The 18,803-nt window shown below is 50.0% G+C and overlaps 4 protein-coding genes across 4 annotated transcripts; 2 read left to right on the top strand and 2 right to left on the bottom strand.

Moving 5' to 3' along the window:
- Positions 1-991: 991 nt before the first annotated feature.
- Positions 992-2,366, top strand: GT037_009843 (uncharacterized protein; the record flags this gene model as incomplete). The annotated part of the gene is made up of 3 exons (XM_038934890.1): positions 992-1,285; positions 1,552-2,015; positions 2,126-2,366. 3 exons carry the CDS (start codon positions 992-994, stop codon positions 2,364-2,366), a joined length of 999 nt encoding a protein of 332 aa, XP_038782304.1.
- A 1,129-nt stretch (positions 2,367-3,495) lies between these two features.
- GT037_009841 (uncharacterized protein) lies at positions 3,496-15,767 on the bottom strand (the record flags this gene model as incomplete). The annotated part of the gene is made up of 7 exons (XM_038934888.1): positions 3,496-3,597; positions 3,642-4,434; positions 4,890-8,768; positions 8,818-9,355; positions 9,458-9,576; positions 14,398-15,432; positions 15,508-15,767. Coding segments are annotated over 7 exons (6,726 nt in total), but the record flags the coding sequence as incomplete, so codon positions are not given.
- On the top strand, positions 10,130-11,822 carry GT037_009842 (uncharacterized protein; the record flags this gene model as incomplete). Its single annotated transcript, XM_038934889.1, has 2 exons — positions 10,130-10,205; positions 11,029-11,822. 2 exons carry the CDS (start codon positions 10,130-10,132, stop codon positions 11,820-11,822), a joined length of 870 nt encoding a protein of 289 aa, XP_038782303.1.
- Positions 15,768-16,285: 518 nt separating the features above from the next.
- Positions 16,286-18,407, bottom strand: GT037_009840 (flavoprotein monooxygenase; the record flags this gene model as incomplete). Its single annotated transcript, XM_038934887.1, has 2 exons — positions 16,286-16,870; positions 17,169-18,407. The coding sequence occupies 2 exons, from the start codon at positions 18,405-18,407 to the stop codon at positions 16,286-16,288; spliced, it is 1,824 nt and encodes a 607-aa protein (XP_038782301.1).
- Between the last annotated feature and the right edge of the window lie 396 nt (positions 18,408-18,803).

The following is an 18,803-nucleotide window of genomic DNA, read 5'->3' as shown; positions in this document are numbered from 1 at the left end:
TGCTCCGCGCTTCAGCACTGCAGCGCGTCTCATCGGCCAATACGAACAGAAGCAACCTATGGTCGACTGGATAGGACATGGCGCATGTGTATCGTCTCGACGTGGCCTGGACACGATGGGTGTTCGAATTGCAGCTACGCTGGCATTCGCGTCAGCATCCTACCTTGACCGTTGTGGAATGTGTCAAAGAAAGCACTCGGTAGACAACGACGAGCGCCATTGCCTCTTTCGATCTTCATGCTAGAACCTCATACATCTCATTGCCGCAAGGTTGAATTGTGATTTTGAGTTTTGCAGAATTGGAGACGGTTGAGAGACACAATCGGGGATTTAGTTATCGGAACCCCTCAACACAAATCAAGCTTTTTTTCTCTCATAGATTAGCCGGCAGAGTCCCATGTCCATTTATCTGTTTGCCTTGAACTATCGGGAGCACTAAAGCGCGTGTTACCCATCCGTAGCGGGATCTACAGTCCTTAATTCGGCCGATAGCGTAACATCGGGCTATCGGCCGCTGGCGCGAGCGAGCGCCGTCACACCTCGTGCCCGCCTTGCGGGGCTGTTGAAACTCTGCGCGCAGTGCTGAGTGGATCGTAGCCCTGTACAGACGTGCAGGCAGCCATAATCTAACGCCATGTCCATGGTAGTGTCTCCATCTATCTCGCGTCCCTCGGGGGTGTCGGCAGCCGAAACTCGGACTTAGACCCGCCATGGAAGGTGGGAAAGGTGCGCGAGGTGGAGGATGCTGGCCTATTGGGGTATTTGTGCAGTACGTAACCGATGGAATGCGTGAATGATGATCGTCCTTGTAACGAAAGTGCACCGATGCGAGGGTTGGGAATAGACTTGTTCCGGCGAACGCATAAGTGTTTGCGATGGCCGTCCCTTTTCTTGATTCTGCCCGCTTGCTTCCTTTGATAATAAAAGGATCTTCGAAAAAGACTTGGTTCCTTCTCCCCACCAAGACCGACTTACCATAAGTTTACCAAACATGCCGGGCACACTCCAACCCCAGCAGCCTAATGGCGACGTGCCTCGACGCCGCGGAGTCTATCTCCTTACACACCCTCGCTCAGCATCCAATCTCTTCCAAACCATGATGGCCAAGCAACCTGGCTACCAGAATAGTGGATACAAACTCTTCGAGGCTGGTTTCGCTGCCTTGGGAGAACTTGAGAAAGGCAAGCTGTGCGAGTGGAGCGAAGAAGAGCGGGGGAAGTTGTATGATAGTTTCCGTGCGGCGTTTGCAAAGTTGGAGGATGAATTGGATGATTGTGCAAAGAATGTAAGTTTCCCAAGGTCTACTTTTTCCAACTTATCAGGAAGAAAAAAAAAAGCAGAAGGAGCAAGAAGAAGAAGAGTGTCGGATGAAGTCAGAGGTTGTGGGGTTCGGAGATATATGGGATGGGGCCGCCGCCACAACCGTACCGCACGTTGTCGTGATCCTGCCGGGCGATGGCGTGCTCGGGTCGGCCCATCCATGGATCTGATAACACTCCAACCCCGACTTACCTCTATCAAAGGCTGACTGACTAACCTCGACAACGGCAGGGCAAACAAGCCTTTATGAAGGAACATGCAATCCTTCTCCTCGGCCCCGACAAGATCTTCCAATCCATCTACCCAGACGACAAGGCCCCCTCCCTAATCGTTCACCAACGCAACGCGCCCCAAAATGGCGACACCGTCCCCACAAACCCGACCTCCGTTCCCGACAACCTTCTCTTGTCGCTGCAGCCCATCTTCCAGATCCGGCATCCCATTCTAATGTTCCCGTCTATGGTGCGCGCCCAACAGGCCTGGAAAGCTGAGACACGTCCTTGTTCGCCGTATTGTAGGGCAGTGCTCACGCTCAAGCATTCGCGTGCGCTGTACGATTGGTACGTCAAGTACGGACCTAAAGCTGGCATCACACCGCGCGTCATTGATGCCGACGATATTATGAATAACCCTGCTGCTGTGCGGCAGTTGTGCGAGCAGACGGGTTTGAGTGCAGATGACGTGCAGTACGAGTGGTAAGCTGACATCCCCCTCCTTCCTTCTATCGGAATGTATCAAATCGTAGATGAAGATGGTGTAATCAAGTGTTATTCATCTCGCTTACGTGACTGACTATGTGTTTTAGGGAAGAGCGCAAAGTGGAAGATCCGCTCATGGCGAGGTTCTTGAGCACAATCAATGCTAGTAAAGGGATCAAGCCTGGGCTGGGCGCCAAGGGGAAGACGCTCGAGGCTGAGAAGAAGAAGTGGGTCGAGGAGTGGGGCGAAGAAGATGCCGAGGATATGGCGAGGTTTGTGAGCGAGGCTCTGCCGGATTATGAGTATCTGCATAGTCGAAGAACGGTGGGTGAGGGTGTTGAGGCATAGGGTAGTGTCAAGTAGCAATGGGTAATAGGAAAGCAAGCCTTCTTCTTCTTCTTCTTCTTCTTCTTCTGATCTGATAGACGTGCTAGCGATAACCCGCAGGCTTCACGCTGTTGAGTTACACTATGTTGTATCGCAGTAGAAGTGTGTTTCTAGAAACATAGCTTTACTATATGCAGCTGTGTATATATCTATATAGAGACTTTACAATTTGTAACCAAAGCTATCAATCTTATGTAGTTCTGGAGAGCTACTATAGAGCTCTGTATAGTTGCCGTGAAGCTCGACATTAGTCCTCTTCTTCTTGTTTTCTAGCACAGCACTTAGTACTTTCACTACGTTAAAGAGAAGAATTAAACATCTTATGAAAGCGGAGTACCCTTTCCTGCTACTGTAAATTGTGTTAGAGCCATATAAACATCTATAGAGAATCTAGGAGTCTACAATGCTACTAATCTTTATAATCTCTGTTGTTAGGAGCTAACGTAAGCTGTAAGGTAGAGCTTGTTATCCCTTCTTGTTTGGTTTTTCTCCTGTGTAGGGTGCTCATAAACTAGTGGTTCGACCTCAAAGGTTCGCTCGTTGACTCAACTGTATCTGTCTTTGACTCCTGCGAAAGCACGATCTGCGTGCGACTAAAGCTGGCCTTTTTCGAACAATACGCCCAGCTAGCGGCTTGCCAACAGACGCCGTCTTCAAATTCGCATCTAGAATGGTCTCTTTAGCCATTCCGATGGTCCCCCTCTCTTCTTCCGAGTCCGTGTCTGCTCTCTCCAACACCACTTCCCCAAGTTTCGCGTTGACCGTCTCCGCAGTAGTCCAAGACGCGTCCATGCACGTAACCAAGGCATAAGTCTTGATAATCGAATGGAAATAGCCAAAAAGTAGATATGCCGGAAAGTACACAATGTCCATGGGATATTTTCGAAAGTGGGTAGAGACCTTGATGAACTTGAACGCGACAATCCAGAGTGTGAGTGCTATCGCGCAAGCAGTAAAATAGTTCGACCTCTCAGCTTGATGCAACGTGCGATGAAGCAAGAAATACATGCTCAACTCGTGGAAAAGCGATTGTCGAAAGAACCACATAAGCAGACTATACGACATGAACGGGTGCCGTACCCACGTCGATCTATCCATCAACTGCGCTGGATTGCTCCGCCAAGTCGTGCGTGTCCACCTCAACACCTGGCCCAAGAACCTGGGCCACTCCCCCAATTCCGTTGTCATCAGACTATCCGGCCCAGCCTGCAGTCCAACATCCCAACCATGTTCAACCAGCCAGCGCGTGTGGAACTTGTCGTCATCTGCGTTGAGCGGCTCTTGCATAAACGGTAACCGCTCGTTGAGATAGGCCTCGAGGAACAGCGGAGAAGCGTAGATGGCGGTGCGGAAGACGCCGAAGCGACCGGGCAAAGTGGATAGACCACGGTCGATACCGTATGTGCCGCGGTACTCGTACGAGCGACGCGCCAGGTACGCCATGCCCATGAAATTCCAGAATCCGCGCAAAGAACATGCTGGGTGGGCGTGGTGCCGGGCTCGTAAGTCTGCGCTTACGGCACCGACGTGCACGTCTTCAAAGGGCGCGAGCACGGAGGCGACGAATACGGGTGACGCGGGCCAGTATGTGTGGTCGTCTTGCAGTATTACGAGACGCGATGAGACTTGTTTGAGGGCTTGGGCGGTTTGTTCGCGACGCGAGGCTTTGAGGCGGTGGGAGAGGATGATGCGCTGGCCATCTTCTGGGAACAAGGCTCTGGATGCGTTGGATTGTTCTGCGGCTTCTATTCCGGCGGTGGCGATGATGAGTTTAGGGATGTTCTGGGAGAGGATCGTGCGGATGACGTGGCGGAGTGTCGAGGACATGAGGTCCGTTGTAGGGATGATGACTGTAACATCGGTGGTGTGGTAGGTCGGCGATAGAGGTATTGGTGTGGGCCGGTATCTATATGTGCCGTACAGACTAATGACAACTCGGATGTATCGCAGGAGGAAGATGGAAAGGAAGGATAGTGGATAGACGTTTTGCTGGAAGAAGCGACAGATTGGCCACCAGAAGAAATGGTCGCTAGAGGGTATCAGCGATGCAGCTAGATTACGTATGACCTGTGGTGTCAGTGTAATGAGAGCTGTTTCTGCTGGGAAGAATGTTACGGACGACATTTCAGGATAGTGTTACCAGGATACTGTTAGAACAACTTATCCAAAGTAAGTAAGGAATGGCGATTTATTAAACAGATTTATACAATTCCCTGCTCGCATTACGATGGGCTTTTGTACCGCAAGAAATCATGGAATAGAAAGTCCCTGTGAACAACCGAAACGTGAAACAACCCGCCTGATTTGTGTGTCTGCTGGATAGAATGCCAGAAAGTGAAGGGACATGAGTGTCCGAGTATCCAACTATCATGTTTGGTACCAAGGACGTGATTTAAAACGCCCTTAGAAGCGACAGGCGTGATCTTCCCAAATGGTGAGATTTCTACATCTGCTCGTATGCTTCAATGGTAGATGGCTTAGCACCAATACGCTTCTCTTTGACTCTCTTCTAAAGCTCTAGTCAGTCTTCTCTGCTCTTCTCGCTCTTCTTCTTCCTGATCCGCAAGACTGATCTGTAACGCGAATTCGAGTTCCAGATCCGCCTTGTGATCATCTTTGTACAGTGGCGATTGATAGGGGTCGTTCAAGGGGGGATGTTGAGTGGCTGTATGAGTTGGCTGAGCGCGAGTGGGGAGGGTGTTGTTAAAAACAGAAGTAGTGCGAGTGGTCCGTGATTGGGTGCCTGCGGTATGAGGCGACAAGTAGACGTTATCGGCAGAATAGAACTCGTAAGTACTCGAGGGAGCAGCGGTACTAGTGAAGTCTACTGGAATGGTCGCAGGTACTAGAGGTGACTGCAATGTGTGTGTGGGATGTGTTGGTTGCCACTGGGAATTGAGTGGGATAGTCCCAGGTGCCAGTTGCGGCTGCGATGTGTGTGTAGGGTGTACTGATTGCGACCAAGGATTTGTCGATTGCCACTGGGGATTACTCATGGGCAAAGGCGTTGGGTTCGCTGGTGGCATAGTCATCCGTGGAATCGAGCTGGGTAAGGGAGAGAGCAGATCTGTGTCTGGAGTTGTATATGGTATGTCATAGCCTCCGTTGCGTTGAGCTGTTTCTCGAGGCGTAGAAGGTGGACTGGCCATATTGCGTTGTCCTTGTGGCTGTTCAGGTGGGGACTTTGTGCCAAAGGTCTTACGATGTTGTAGCGAATTGGGCAATACTTGTTGTTCATGTTCCTGGGTGAGAGGAGACTTATCACGCCGTATGCCCTTGGATGATCCAATCCAGTGGGATCGCCGCTCCTCGCCGCGAAGACTCAGGCTTGATAATTTCTCTTTCAAACTCAAATCTCTGGAGACCTTCTCGGGCGTAGCTCGAGATAGAACGTCATCTGATTTGCGCCGATCTTCTTCGTTCAAGACATGCGGTTGTGTACAGAGGTTCTGCTCCGAGGTGCTGCCTGGCGCTCCGGGTCTTAGCAACGTCGATCCCTTCCCACTCAACACGTTGATTGATGGGATGCCTGGAAGGCTCACAGGTTTCGATATGCTATCCTTGGGCGATCCTTCTACCTCGTTGTCTACTTCAACGCGGTCAATTTCCCTGAAGAAATCGCGAGGGAAGCCGCTGATCGAATAGCCTTTGGTCCGACCTGTTGAAGTGTGGAGATGGAGTCTGATGTCCGCATCTCTCTCAGATGTTGCTACTGTCAGCTCAACCTCTTGAATGTCAAGTGCACCATGGCTGGCCATTCTCTCAATGCGCGAGGAGTCCAGATTGATCTTGTCTCTTCCATGCTGTTGATTGCCATCCCAGGTATCGAAGTACGGCTGAAAGTCTGCTCTCTGATGCTTTTTGAAGAACAAACCCATCTCCTTTGCCCAGTCTGATGATTCTTCGAAGCGACATCGTAGCCTACCTTTCACTTTGGCGGATCCCTGAGACATATCTCTTGTCGCGTGCGTTCGTTCAAAATAGAAGCTGCTGGCGACCAAGCGGAAGACAACATCCTCGATATCAGCCATGGCTTCAGGCCCTTTAAGATATCGAGAAACATCTGATTGGAGTCGATCAACCTCGATTACGTCATCCAGCCGTGGCGGTGTTCGACCAATATCTGGATTTATGCGAACGTAGCGGCGAGAATCTTCACTATGAGCAGTGCTTCGCTCCATCCCGTCCAAGAACTGTTCCCACTGACGCTCGCAGTGTATTGAGTCTCCCAACTTGTTGATCGCTGCCTTGCCCAATTGGAACATACCAGCAAAGTGTTTAACCTTAGCTTTGACTTTGCCATGACTAAGCGACGGGCTGATATCGCGCTGCATGTTGAACCTCTCCGAGCGGGACCTGTCTACCATAGCCTGTTGATGCTGCGATGTGCCGATAGATAGCAATATATCCGGATGATTATCTTGAACATCTGGCCATAGTAGTTGCCGCTCTCGATTTCCCACCTTTACTGGGTTGTTATTGTAGAACGCTCCATCAAGATAGGTCTCTCCCGTGAACGGATGAACGAATGGCTTGAAGAATGGGGTAGCAGCAGCAGTTGCTGCTCCAGCATGCCATGTTCTCATCTCAGCATCTGGCTCGCTGGGTCTCAAGAACTCGTAACTCTGCTTGTCGTCTTTAGGACCTCTCCGGCAGTAATTCGCGATCACAATGCCTCTGGTGGCCACTTCGTCTGTGGTTGTCACGGCTACCCGAGCTACATTGTCTGAGCTCTCGGCCCCGCCAAATAGATATCCATCTCCAAGTGACTCGCGCAAAGCTTCGTGGAACGGAGTAGTCTTCCAGGTGCTGCCGTGATGAATAGTAGCGATGTATTGGAGGGGGGCGATGCCATGGAATTCCCGTGGCGAGAACGCTTCCTTGACGAGACGCTTGAACTCCTCAATGCACTTATCAACAGACCATTGCTTTACAGCAAGAGCCAGTGCAATGATTCCACCGGTACTTGTCCCAACAATGAGATCAAAGAAAGCACTGATTGGAATATTGACGCCTAGCTTTTGTTGGATCTGGCAGAGAACCTCAAGCTCTGCGATTCCACGGATACCTCCCCCATCGAGTGACAGAATACGAACACCTGCAAAATCAGGCTTCATCCGAATCCTCCAGGGACTTCTCCAATTGCAATCATCGATGTGCAAGGGACATTCTTTCATCTCCATGGTGCAATTCCTGACTGTGCCGAATGCTTTGACACATTCAGTACAGAGGACATGACCACATCGAAGGACATGTTCGGGAGACCGCATGAGACAGCATAGACACGTAGAGTGACTATTGAACTTTGACGCGCCACCGACGGCACGGTAGAAACTCGATATGTTGCGGGCATGCAGTCTTCGAATAGGACTCAAGGGACCAGTCTCCTCTGAGCTGTCTTCCTTACGCTCTAACTCCTCTTGCACATCATGCAATCTGGTCTTGAGCGAGTTTAGCCATACGTTCTTGTAATTTTCCACAGTGAAGCTGGACATGTAGTGACCATGTGTTACCTTGCCTCGGTTACCAGTCTGGTGACCCTTTTCATGACTCTTGCTCACGTTGACACATCGTCCCCTCTTAGCGTGGGAGAATTCGCAGGGCCAATGTGAGGAGCAAAACTCTACTAGAGCATCTTCGAAGTTTGGCTGATAGTTTGCGAACAGGTCGTGTGGTTTTCCCTTTCTGTAGGTTGCGCAGTCATAGAGGAAGCAAGAAGCCACCATGAAACTCAAGTTCTCGAATATCCATTCTCCTGTTCTATTTGGATACTGCCGCTGCATCACGATAGCAACGCGAAGAATGTGGCCACCCAGGTTCTGAGGTATCGGATTCCGAATCAAGGAATAACTCTTGAAGTCAAATGGATGGTTTAGGTCTTTTGAGAAATGTGTGAATGCTTTCTGGATATAAAAGCTCAGATCCTCGGCTGATGATAGAAGGCCAACTTTCTGCTTATTCAGATACGATGCTTTGCATGTTTCCACAATGGTGTCGTGCAGTTGTGATACTTGTTTCGAGAGACGAGGCATATCCTTGGCTTCCGGGAGACGCACTACTTGGAACGAAGCGTAGTAGCAGTGAAGAAGATCGCGAAGACTTCTGATGGGCCTATTTCTTTTCCTCCATTTCTCTACAAGCTTTGTGACTTGAGCGCTACTGTATGCTGGATTTATCAAGTGGTCATTATTCTCGAGCAAGTTATTCGTTGCATCTCGACTCGTCCACAGGTTGGATGGGATGCGTGTGTTTGAGAAGTTGAGTGCGATGATGGCGTGAGGAAGTGTACCTTGATTTGTACTAGCTTCGAGCGAGGACGACGCCCAGTCGAGCAGCTTTGGAAGTACGTTGTGCTCGAACGTCCTAAGCCGTCAGCCATAGCTTCTGATCCACTGGCTTCGGGCAAACTTACTTCGGGTTGTTCAGCACGAAAACGACGACATCGGAGAACGTATAAAGAAGGCGAGGATAGAGCTGAGTAACGGCATATTGACGAGTTCGTGTCTGGTCTGACGTTGCCCATTCTAGTGAACGTGCTCGTAAGCCCAATTTCCGAGAAGTATCTGTCTTCGTCTGTCTCCGGGAATGAGCCCCGATTGGGATGCGCTCTCCTGCATTCAGGCCTTCGCAGTCCGCGTAGAATATTGGTCTCTCTTCTTCCCAAGTAGCGGGATCAACGTATAGATGAACATCTGCAGAAGTGGGTGTGGAATCGTGGAGCGGGCTTCCTGGGACTGGTGCTTTAAACATGGACTTGTTGGCTTCGTATTTCGCTTGGTCGTACTCGATCAACATCTTGATCAGAGTACTCTTCCCGGCGCTAGTCTCGCCAATAAAGGACACGAGTTGTGGATACCTAATCTGGTCCGGGTTTGGCGAGTTCTTTATCAGTTGCTTGAAGGTATCAAAGTCCTGCAAGAAGGGCCCATCGTCCTGGAATCTATCGATTCCTAGAAGGTTGTCAGTCTATCCATCTTATCTTCCGTTCACGGTGGCTGAGATCAATGAATGAATATCATGTTACGCAATCTTCAGTGATTTTCGAGACTCACCAAACCATGTTGTGTTCCTGTCTTGGCTATGGAGTTCTTCGAGATCCAACTCTGTGGTTGGCATCATCAAGATCTTCTCAAGGCGTGCGCATTGTAAGTACTCTTGGTACTTTAGCTGCCTGTGCTCCGAAGATACATGTGTAGGTTGAAGTGGCCAGCATCTATCGCACAAGCAGCTCTTGCAGTCTGAGCAAAAGAACAATTGTCTCTGCCGATCGTTTCTATCGTCACATCGTGGATCCATGCAAACGCCTTGCTGGGAGGTTGTGGAAGCCATGTTGGAGATGACATGAAACTGGGGTGCAGGAACTGAGCAGACAAAGCTGGGGCAGCGTGTATGTACTAGCGCTACTCGCTCAACTTAAGGTAAGAGGGGAGGGCCGCGAAATGAACAGGGACAAAGAAGCGAAAGGAGGGCGGCAGGCTCAAATACCGTGGTCCCCCAACCATCCAGTGGTGGCGTAAAGCCAAAGTGATTTTGGGGCCAATAGTCCACTCGAGTCTCACATCCGAGATATGCTTTGGGAGCCTTGTCGCTTGAAAGCCGTGATGTGTGTGTACGGTCGTAAAAAAGACTGCGAACTTAGAGGCGCAGCCTCTAGACCAGGCGAACACATGATTACACGCCTTTACGTAGCGCTGTAGTAGCTATCCGGGTAGTATTGACTGATTATGGCATTCAAGAAGAAGCTACGACAGCCTAAGGCAGAAGTCGACCAGGCTGCGGCTGAACATCCACGCCGAGAAAGTAAGTCAGCTGTGGCTGACAATGGCTTATTACGCGAAAGGCGCAGCTCACGCGAAATTGATGCGCAGCCCTCAAGAAGGAGAAGCTTATGAACGAGGCTGAGTCCATGGCTATTCTGCCAAGTATTGGGGTAGCCATCGCTTGGTGCAAAGGCCTAGAATGAGAGATAGTAGTAATGGTAGTGGTCGTGCACGTGAGCGGCTCCCAGCCGCAATAGAGCACGGGCTGTAAGCGGGGTCCGTCCAGCCCGTGGCGCAAGACTCAGGACTGCCAGACGACGGGGTAGCGAGCTAGGCAGCCATTTCAGAGTAATGGCTGTACAATTTATTCCACGAGTGGTTTTGTTTAAAGTCGAGAGCCTTTCTGCCCGAATCAGGCTGCCAGCTTCAAAGTACTGCCACTCGCTACCGCCTTACACTCCGATAAAGCGGGGTATCTCTTTTTCTGCGTTTATCTCTGGTCCGAGGTATTCATTGAGCATTAATCTCCAACATCAAGCATCAAATCCGTAAATCAAGCAAAAGTGACTGCTATATAGAACATCAACTCTCCACTATCGATATTGGCCATCAGCTTTTGGTACAGAGTATCGGCTCTCATATCAAGCCTTCGTCTCTGGTATCGAACATTCTGGAAGATGAATTCTACTCCAGTGCTCAAGCTAGCCCTTGTCGATCGATGTCAACTATATGTTGAATATCAGACCCCGCTAGAAGGATTGAGCGCATACCTCTTACCTTTAGACACCAAGATCGGCAACCACGAAGGAAGCTTCCATCCTGGTGGAAACCGTTTTTGTTCAGTGCTCGGAACATCGTTCTAGAGCAGAACATTCTATGCGCTGAGCTGAAGAATAGTCATGGGGACTGGTGGTACGATCAGCTCGAGGTGGTCGTTAATGTTTCAACGGATCGTACGCCAGTGAGCTTCTCGGTCGGATTCCGCCGATATGATCCTAACCGCCTGCAAGGATGCTACAATCTCAGACTTATAGATCAAAGACTCCTCACGGCCGAGTATCTTGGTTCGAATGGGAAAGCAAAGGACATCTATATTGATCTAAAGCATTATCTCGGAGTCAAAGATGGTGCTTTCGACAGCAAGGGGCGAAACTTCTCAAGCAGCGTAAAAAATGCTCACATGATTGGCACGACTCTGTGCGCGACTCACAAGGACGGCCACCCAATCTCAATCGCGTTGTCCAGAGTGCTACAGTTTAAAGATGGGTCATTCTCGCCTCTCAAAGTGGCGAAGAACGAGGACTTGGACTATGAAGTCTTGACGGATTCGTCAGATAGGAGATGGCTACTCAACGCGGATCCTCCTAGACTGATCAACTACAAACAAAAGCGGGTATGGTATCTCATCGCAAATTGCCTCGATTCACGTGGTTCATATCAGGAATCGACTATCAGACTCCACGATATAATCGGACCTGGCGATGAGGAAATGTGGACTTTCTTTTCAGAGAGGCCGATACCTGAACATGCACGCGAAACAAGACTTGAGGACGGAATCTTAACTGCTAGCTTCGATGCGGGTGATAACAAATGGATTCAGAGATCATTTGATTTGGCCGAATTGGTGACGAATGAAGGAGGCGCATTAGTCAAGTGAGTGAAATCTTTGCTTAGACAGAATCCACTGTTTTGACGCACAAGGAAGACGGGTAACATATCTGACATAGCGTTGCAGACGCAAATTCGGCTCAGAATGCCCTCGGTGTAGCAACTTGTTCTATTCGGGCGCGCTCTATACCCCTTCCTCGGAATCGATTATACAACTCAATGGCCCAACAACTTCGAAAACCCGCCATTGTACGTTTTGCAAATTGGTCGACAAAGCTACCAAGGAGTACGCACCTGCTTGTGATCGGCACGAGATGTGGGTACTGACTCGCGATCGCTGGGGAACTCGCGGGTCTTTGGATATTATCACAAAGAGGGAGGTGCTGCTTGTAATTCGAGGTTATGGAATGGAAACTAGCACGAGAAGAGCCATGTTCGATCGGCTAGTACATGGAAAGCAAAACGTACCAAAATGCGTCGACATAAATTGCGCAATAGTGCTTCATGTTGGAGACCATGTAGAGGTAAACGAGAAAGAGGCGGCAAAGACACGTGCGCCAAAACGTTATCGAACTATTCCACGGAATACGCATGATCTTTGTTGGCTGGATCCAGGTCGAAGATGGTCGACGATTCGGAGCTGGATCAAACTCTGTCAAACAGGACACGAAGGTTGCTCAAATCCGGCCTCGCCTCTCCTTCCATCACGGTATTTAGACGTTGGAGTGAGAGAGTCAGATCCTGTGAGACTAGTCATTTCCAATGGCGAACATGGAGAGTACGCGTGTCTAAGTCATTGTTGGGGTGGTTCACATCCCTGCACTTTGACAGAACAAACCAGAGCGGAATACACCAAGAGAATTAGCAAAAGCGACCTCACACCAGTGTTCCTCGACGCGATAAAGGTCTGCAAGAAGCTTGGCTTGAGAAGACTCTGGATTGATTCGCTCTGCATACAGCAAGACAGCAAAGAGGACTGGCGTTATGAGTCGCAGAGGATGGGGCCATACTATCGCAACTGTACCGTATGCATCGCAGCTACAAGCTCTGCCAATTCGAAGACGAGTTTCGAGATCGCAGAAAGACCTTCGATGGTGAGCTCATCTAGTACAGATCCCGAAAGTGGACCTTTCAATCTCCTTGCTTACCCTCTCGACTTGATGGAGGAAAAGCCTCACTTTGGCCACTCGAATAATCTGGAAACTGCCCTTGAAAGCTTTCCTCTCCTTACCCGTGCATGGGTCTTACAAGAGCGTTGGCTATCCCCACGAGTACTTCATTTTTGCGGCTCTGAAGTCGTGTTTGAATGTGCTCAGTTAACGACTTGCGAGTGTGGTCAAGCAAGACAATCCTTCGTGGACATGATAAAACCGTCAACGGATGTACGAATGACAACAACATCACACGAGGGGCTGATATCCAAGCGTATACAGCTTGCAGATTTTGGGTGGGATCTCTGTGTTACGACATACAGCGCTTTGAGAATTACGTACAGCACGGATCGCTTGATTGCTATATCTGGTCTGGCATCTACGTTGTATGATATGAGATACAAATTGAATGAAGGGGGTGAGCATGGGAGGCTGCCACTGTACCTTGCTGGACTATGGCAGACGGACCTCACCAGAGATATGTCATGGTTTGTGGGATCGACTATGATCTCTAGGAAAGACAATGACTCCAGATCCGAAGCAATAGGGACGGAGAGAGTGCGCAAATCCAGGCCTACAACCTATATTGCACCTACTTGGTCGTGGGCTTCGATATCGGATCCTATACGATATATCTACATGTCTAATCCAGATCCGCAGTTCACTCTCCTAGATGCGCAAATCAACTTGGCCACCGAAGACATATTTGGACCTGTCAAAGAAGGCTGTTACCTCTATTTGAGAGGGAAAATCACGACAAGTTCCTGGGAATTGACAAGCGATGCTCAAAACATGTCGATCTATCGTCTCAATGACATTGTTGGCACCCAAATACTTGGCGAGACAGACCGGCTAGGCGTAAACTTTTCTCCGGATTATGCAATCGCTAAGCCCGGTCCAAATCAGCTACACCCAGCAGCGATGCTTTACATATTTCCATTGGTGAGGACCGATGTGACCTTCACCATAATCGCCAATACAAATGAACAGACTGAGCTGGATCGAGAGTCGAGACTTGCATTATGTCTGGTCTTGAAGGCTGTTGACACACGATTTGGGAAGGCACGTGTGTATGAGCGAGTTGGCTTCACGGAATTCACAAATTTTCAACCTGGAATCAGAAATGTCGACCCTAATAATTATTCAGACGAAGACTTTTATATCATCTAGTTGGAATCATAGTCATGATGCAGATAGAGGTCTTATTCTCCTCATTATTCAATCTGTCTACTACCCGGGTGAAGGGATCTCGGCAGTAGTTAACAGTATGCCGCTTGGCAGCCGAGACAGTCAACTTTTGCGTCGTCAAAAGCGAACTGCCTCAAAACAGGCGACAACTTCCAGCGTGCAAAGAGCAGTGGTTTCTCTACCAAGATCTGGCGCAGCATTTCTCCTCTCTTCTCTGCACCAGGCCATTTGCCCTGCCACACGCGTACATAAGGTACCATAATTTCCAAGGCCTCCCTAACCCACCTCCCTGCTCTTTCCTCACCAATCCTCCCCTTTTGTACCATCCGCCTCTCCAGCTTTCCCAAGAAACGCTCTCGCTCTTGCATGTTCTCTACTAGCGCAGCCTGCATGACCGCTAGTAGGATATGTGACCGGATTGAACAGTCCAACTCATCCACCTTGATTGCCCCAGCTCCTAGTCCGGCTGTCTCCTCAATCGCAACAGCGGCTAGGAACTCGACCTCCTCCTCACTTCCAATCTCTTCCTGCCACCCCCTCTGCAATGCTTGATCTGCAGTCCCTCCGTCCGGTATCCCACACCAGAAAAACACCGGCTTGCTAGGTTCTGGTTCGACAACCTTACCCATAGAAACCTGTGCGAGGTACTGTGCTTCCAAACTGTGTATATCATACAATCCCGACGCGACATTGAGCCCAAAGTGATGGGGCCCCCATGCTTCGCGGTTGTCCTTGCGAGGCGATGGGTCAGATGTGGGGCTTGAAGATAAAGGGATCTTCTCCTCTCCCTCCAGCTGGGTGTTGGTGTTCGTGGACAACGCTTCTTGTTCCGATTCTGCGATGGGAGGTTTGTAGTACTCGTCTAGCCAGAAGCGCGCATGTGGTTCCGAAAAGGGGAGTGTGCTAGGGTAGGCCGCGTGTAGGCGTGTCAAGACTGTGTCAAGTGTGCAGAGGGCTATTTCAGTAATCGTGTCAAATGAAAGGAACGGTTGCCTGGAGCAAGTCCGCACCACAGTATAAGCCCAGCGGGGCAGCTTTAGGACGTGTTCGGATACCGGACTATCACGCGGCAGACACAGTGGGGAGGACGAGTCCGGAAGATCCTGGAGGTCGGGCATGCGGTAGAAGCGTGCTGTGTTAGGTTGGGTAAGGAATGCGGTGGAGTAGTAGGAGCGCCAGACTGTGGGATTCAGGAGGGCATGGTACTTAGTGTAGAAGGCGTCGAAGTCTGAGAAGGTCAGAGGGTCGTCTCCATTTAATTGGTCGGTCCAGTGGTAGTAGGCTGCTGCGATCTGGGCGAGATAAAATATATCCAAGGTACTGTTTTATATTAGTCACACACATGCAGGTGCTGGGTACATCGGTATGAGATTCTCATATGAGGATGTAGCTTACCGATTGAAGCGGAGCTCGTCCTCACCAAAAGACCAGCCATGCGCATGCAGCTTCTCCACAACATCGAACACGCCCTGGCCGTCCCACAGCTCCTGATTAATATAAATGTATGCGATCCGCAAGACATCATCGTGACATGTTACTGGCACGATTTTGCCTTCCACATTAGCCAGAAATTCTTTGGCTTTATCGTCCATTGTAGTGCCTGTCGTACGCAGAATGCATTTGCTGGAGTTGATGTTTTGAAATTCGCCTCTAGCGCTGGGAAAGTAACAATATTGAGTGATAGGCAATGTCGTCAATCGCGCTGTTTATATACGAGATGCCGAATGGAGCTAGGCCTAGTCGGGCTAAAGATCCACTGAACCTTGGAACCGTGGGTACCCTCACACTAGTTTATGCAATATCGATATCTCAGTCAGACAGAATATTGATAAGCTCTTGAGGTCTTTCAAGCGAGCCGACGATTACATGAACGCATCATGTTATAATGTGAATCAATCTGCGTAGTATGCAGAACGCCTGCGTAGCTACGGTTATGGAACTATCGTGCTTGGACCAGCAATTACCTGCTGACCATATGTCATTCGTGTTCGTTCTGATTTTCAGACATAAGACTTAGATTTGGTGAGGATTGTAGCTGCGTGCAAAGGACTCCGCTACCGTGATAAGTCTACCTTCCAATTAACCACCCGTGTTTATCCCGAAGCCTCCCCTTCGATGCCCACATATCCTCACCTGTCGCCCCTTAATCGCTCATTACTCTTAACTAGAGCTTCTACGGTTTATATGTCCACTTTCCGTAACGTGGGAGGGAAGTTACGAAACCCCAATCCGCCGTAACGATTTTGCCAATGTGTTTGTTTGCCTCGGTGTCCCGCTCGGCACACTGCGCGAGATACACCTTGCCAGTGTCGATAAGGGCCGGCGGGATCAATCCTTGGGTCCTTTCTAGCCGGCCTTTCACCTTGGCGAAAACCACCGTGTTCTCGACCGTCGCGCCTGGAAGGACGGAATCGATGAAGCGTGCTTTGTTCTTCTCTGCGGTGTCCGATGCGTCAGCATTGATAGCAAACCCAAAGGGAAGAAAAGGAGTTGAACACGTACTGCTGACTGGCTTCGGGTACCACAGGTCAAGGGGCTTGCATGTATCCTTTGTTCCATCCTCCACGTCCTCGGGAAACGTGTAAAGCTCGGGGACGTAGACCTTATTCCATATGTCCCATTCGTCAGCGTCAACCGTCAGCACGCGATCCCATTTCCCGCCGCAATATAGTACGAGATAGAAGCTGCCAGGGGGTTTGACGTCAACTCCGGAGTATATGGTACACCCATAGACAATCGTTGCGCGCCAGCGATTCGTCTAAGTATACACACAGTTGCTACCGTTTGATGTCTAAACACACTACTATATCCCATTGTACCCAGTATATCTTAACAGAAGCGGGGTACTCTCAGCACAAGCCTTAAGATTCATGACTAGCAGAAGATAGAGTAGCGAGGAAGACATGATTTTAGAAGTATCGATTGTATAATGTATGTGACGATCGAGCTGCAAGCTCAACTGGCGATAGCATAATAAGGAGGTATTAAGCAAGCAGATTTCGAGCTACTAGCATGATGTGAAGGGTGTCTAATAATGACAAGAAATTCTCTTATACAGTAATCCACTCGTAGTTTTGCAGTTTCGAGTCATCAGGCTTATCTTCCGGGAGCAACTTGTAAGCCTTGGTCTTCCCGATAGTCCAGGCAAGCGTGTCGCGCACTTTGATCCCCCAGGCGGTCTGCGGGAAAGCAAGCTGTGGAAATCCAGGCGGCAGACTTTCATGCTTTCCTTGGATCTTACGGAAATTCTCTTCCCACAGCTTGAGCGCTGCTGGGATGCCATCGCTATTCTCTATCTTGCTGAGCTCGCCTGCTAAGTGGTATGCACCTTCGACAGCCAGAGTGACTCCCACTCCGAATGTTGCGTGGGCTGCATCACCGAGGAGTACCGCACGGTTGTTCGTCCATGTGGGGAGCTTGACATACGCTGCGCGGCTCATGTAAAAATCGTCGCACCCGTCCATACCAGCCAGGATTCTCTTGGCCTGCCATCCTGCATCGTGGAAGGTTGCGTGTAGAAATTCCTTCTGCTTTTCGGGCCCTCCATCCATCGCTGCTTCGGCAAGCGGATCACGTTGTCCATGTGCTGGTGTCGTAACGCACATGTAGCATCCAGTGGTCTTCCCATTGCGGTGCGGTCGTGTCATGAGGCCTAAGCCTCTCGGTGCGTTGTACCAGTACCAGTGCTTCGTGTCTGATTCTTCACGAGGAATGCTGAAGTACGCAATGTACTGGCCAATGAAGTTGTAGCTATCCTTCCGCGTTTCTTCGTCCAAGATAAGAGACCGTATCCGTGATGTTGAGCCATCTGCACCAACGATGAAGTCGAAGCTATCTTTTGCTCCACTATTGAAGGTAACATCGACTTTCTTATCCGTTTGTTCCACGGCTGTGACGTAGTCTCCGTACACATAATTGACGTTCTCCATGCTCTTGGACGCATCCACGAATAAACCACATAGGTCGGCTCGCAGAATCTCATACTCGGATGTGAAGCGGTTGTCGCCTTTTCCGAACTCGGCGATAATCTTGTTGGAAGCGTTGACAAGGCGAGTGCCGTCCTCTGTGGTGTTACGTGCGAGCACACTTGGTAACAAGCCCATCTTCTCGACGATGGAGATAGCTGCACCGCGGATCTCAATAGACTGTCCCGTGGTTCGAGGAGATGGTGATCGTTCCAAAACCGTGATGGAGGCATTGAGGCGGGTCCTAGCTAACCAATACGCAAGATTGGATCCGGCGATGCCAGCGCCGTTGATGAGGACTTTAAGCTGAGGTGTTTTGGAAAGAGACATTGTTCTTGTGAAGTGTCTAGAGACAAGTGATTGCAGCATATTGATGGAAGCGACAGCGCTCAGTTATATACCTTGAGGTTGCAATGTCGTCGCATTCAAGGCGTCCCTATCACGGCTTGGTGGGCTGGAGAGGACGCCTAACCCGAGCTCAATCTGGCCCGAGATGCGCTCAACCCGAGCACGATGACACGTGCACTGCAACGACGCTTACTTGGCCTGAGAAGTCTATCGCGATTAAGCAATCGTTAGCGCAGCGCAGCGCCATGTTGTGTGATAGAGTATTGATGACCCAATAGCGCTGAAGAAGGAGTGCCGCCTGGAAAGTGGCGGGTTATTGGATCGGTGGTTTTTCGCCGGGCCAGCTCGTTTTTTCCCCACGTATTTCGAAGGTGGCAT

Source organism: Alternaria burnsii (genome assembly GCF_013036055.1).
Source record: "Alternaria burnsii strain CBS107.38 chromosome Unknown 701, whole genome shotgun sequence".
In the NCBI taxonomy this organism is placed as follows: Eukaryota; Fungi; Ascomycota; class Dothideomycetes; order Pleosporales; family Pleosporaceae; genus Alternaria; species Alternaria burnsii.
The sequence above is the reverse complement of the archived record's forward strand: the minus strand, read 5'-3'. Positions and strand labels throughout refer to the sequence as shown.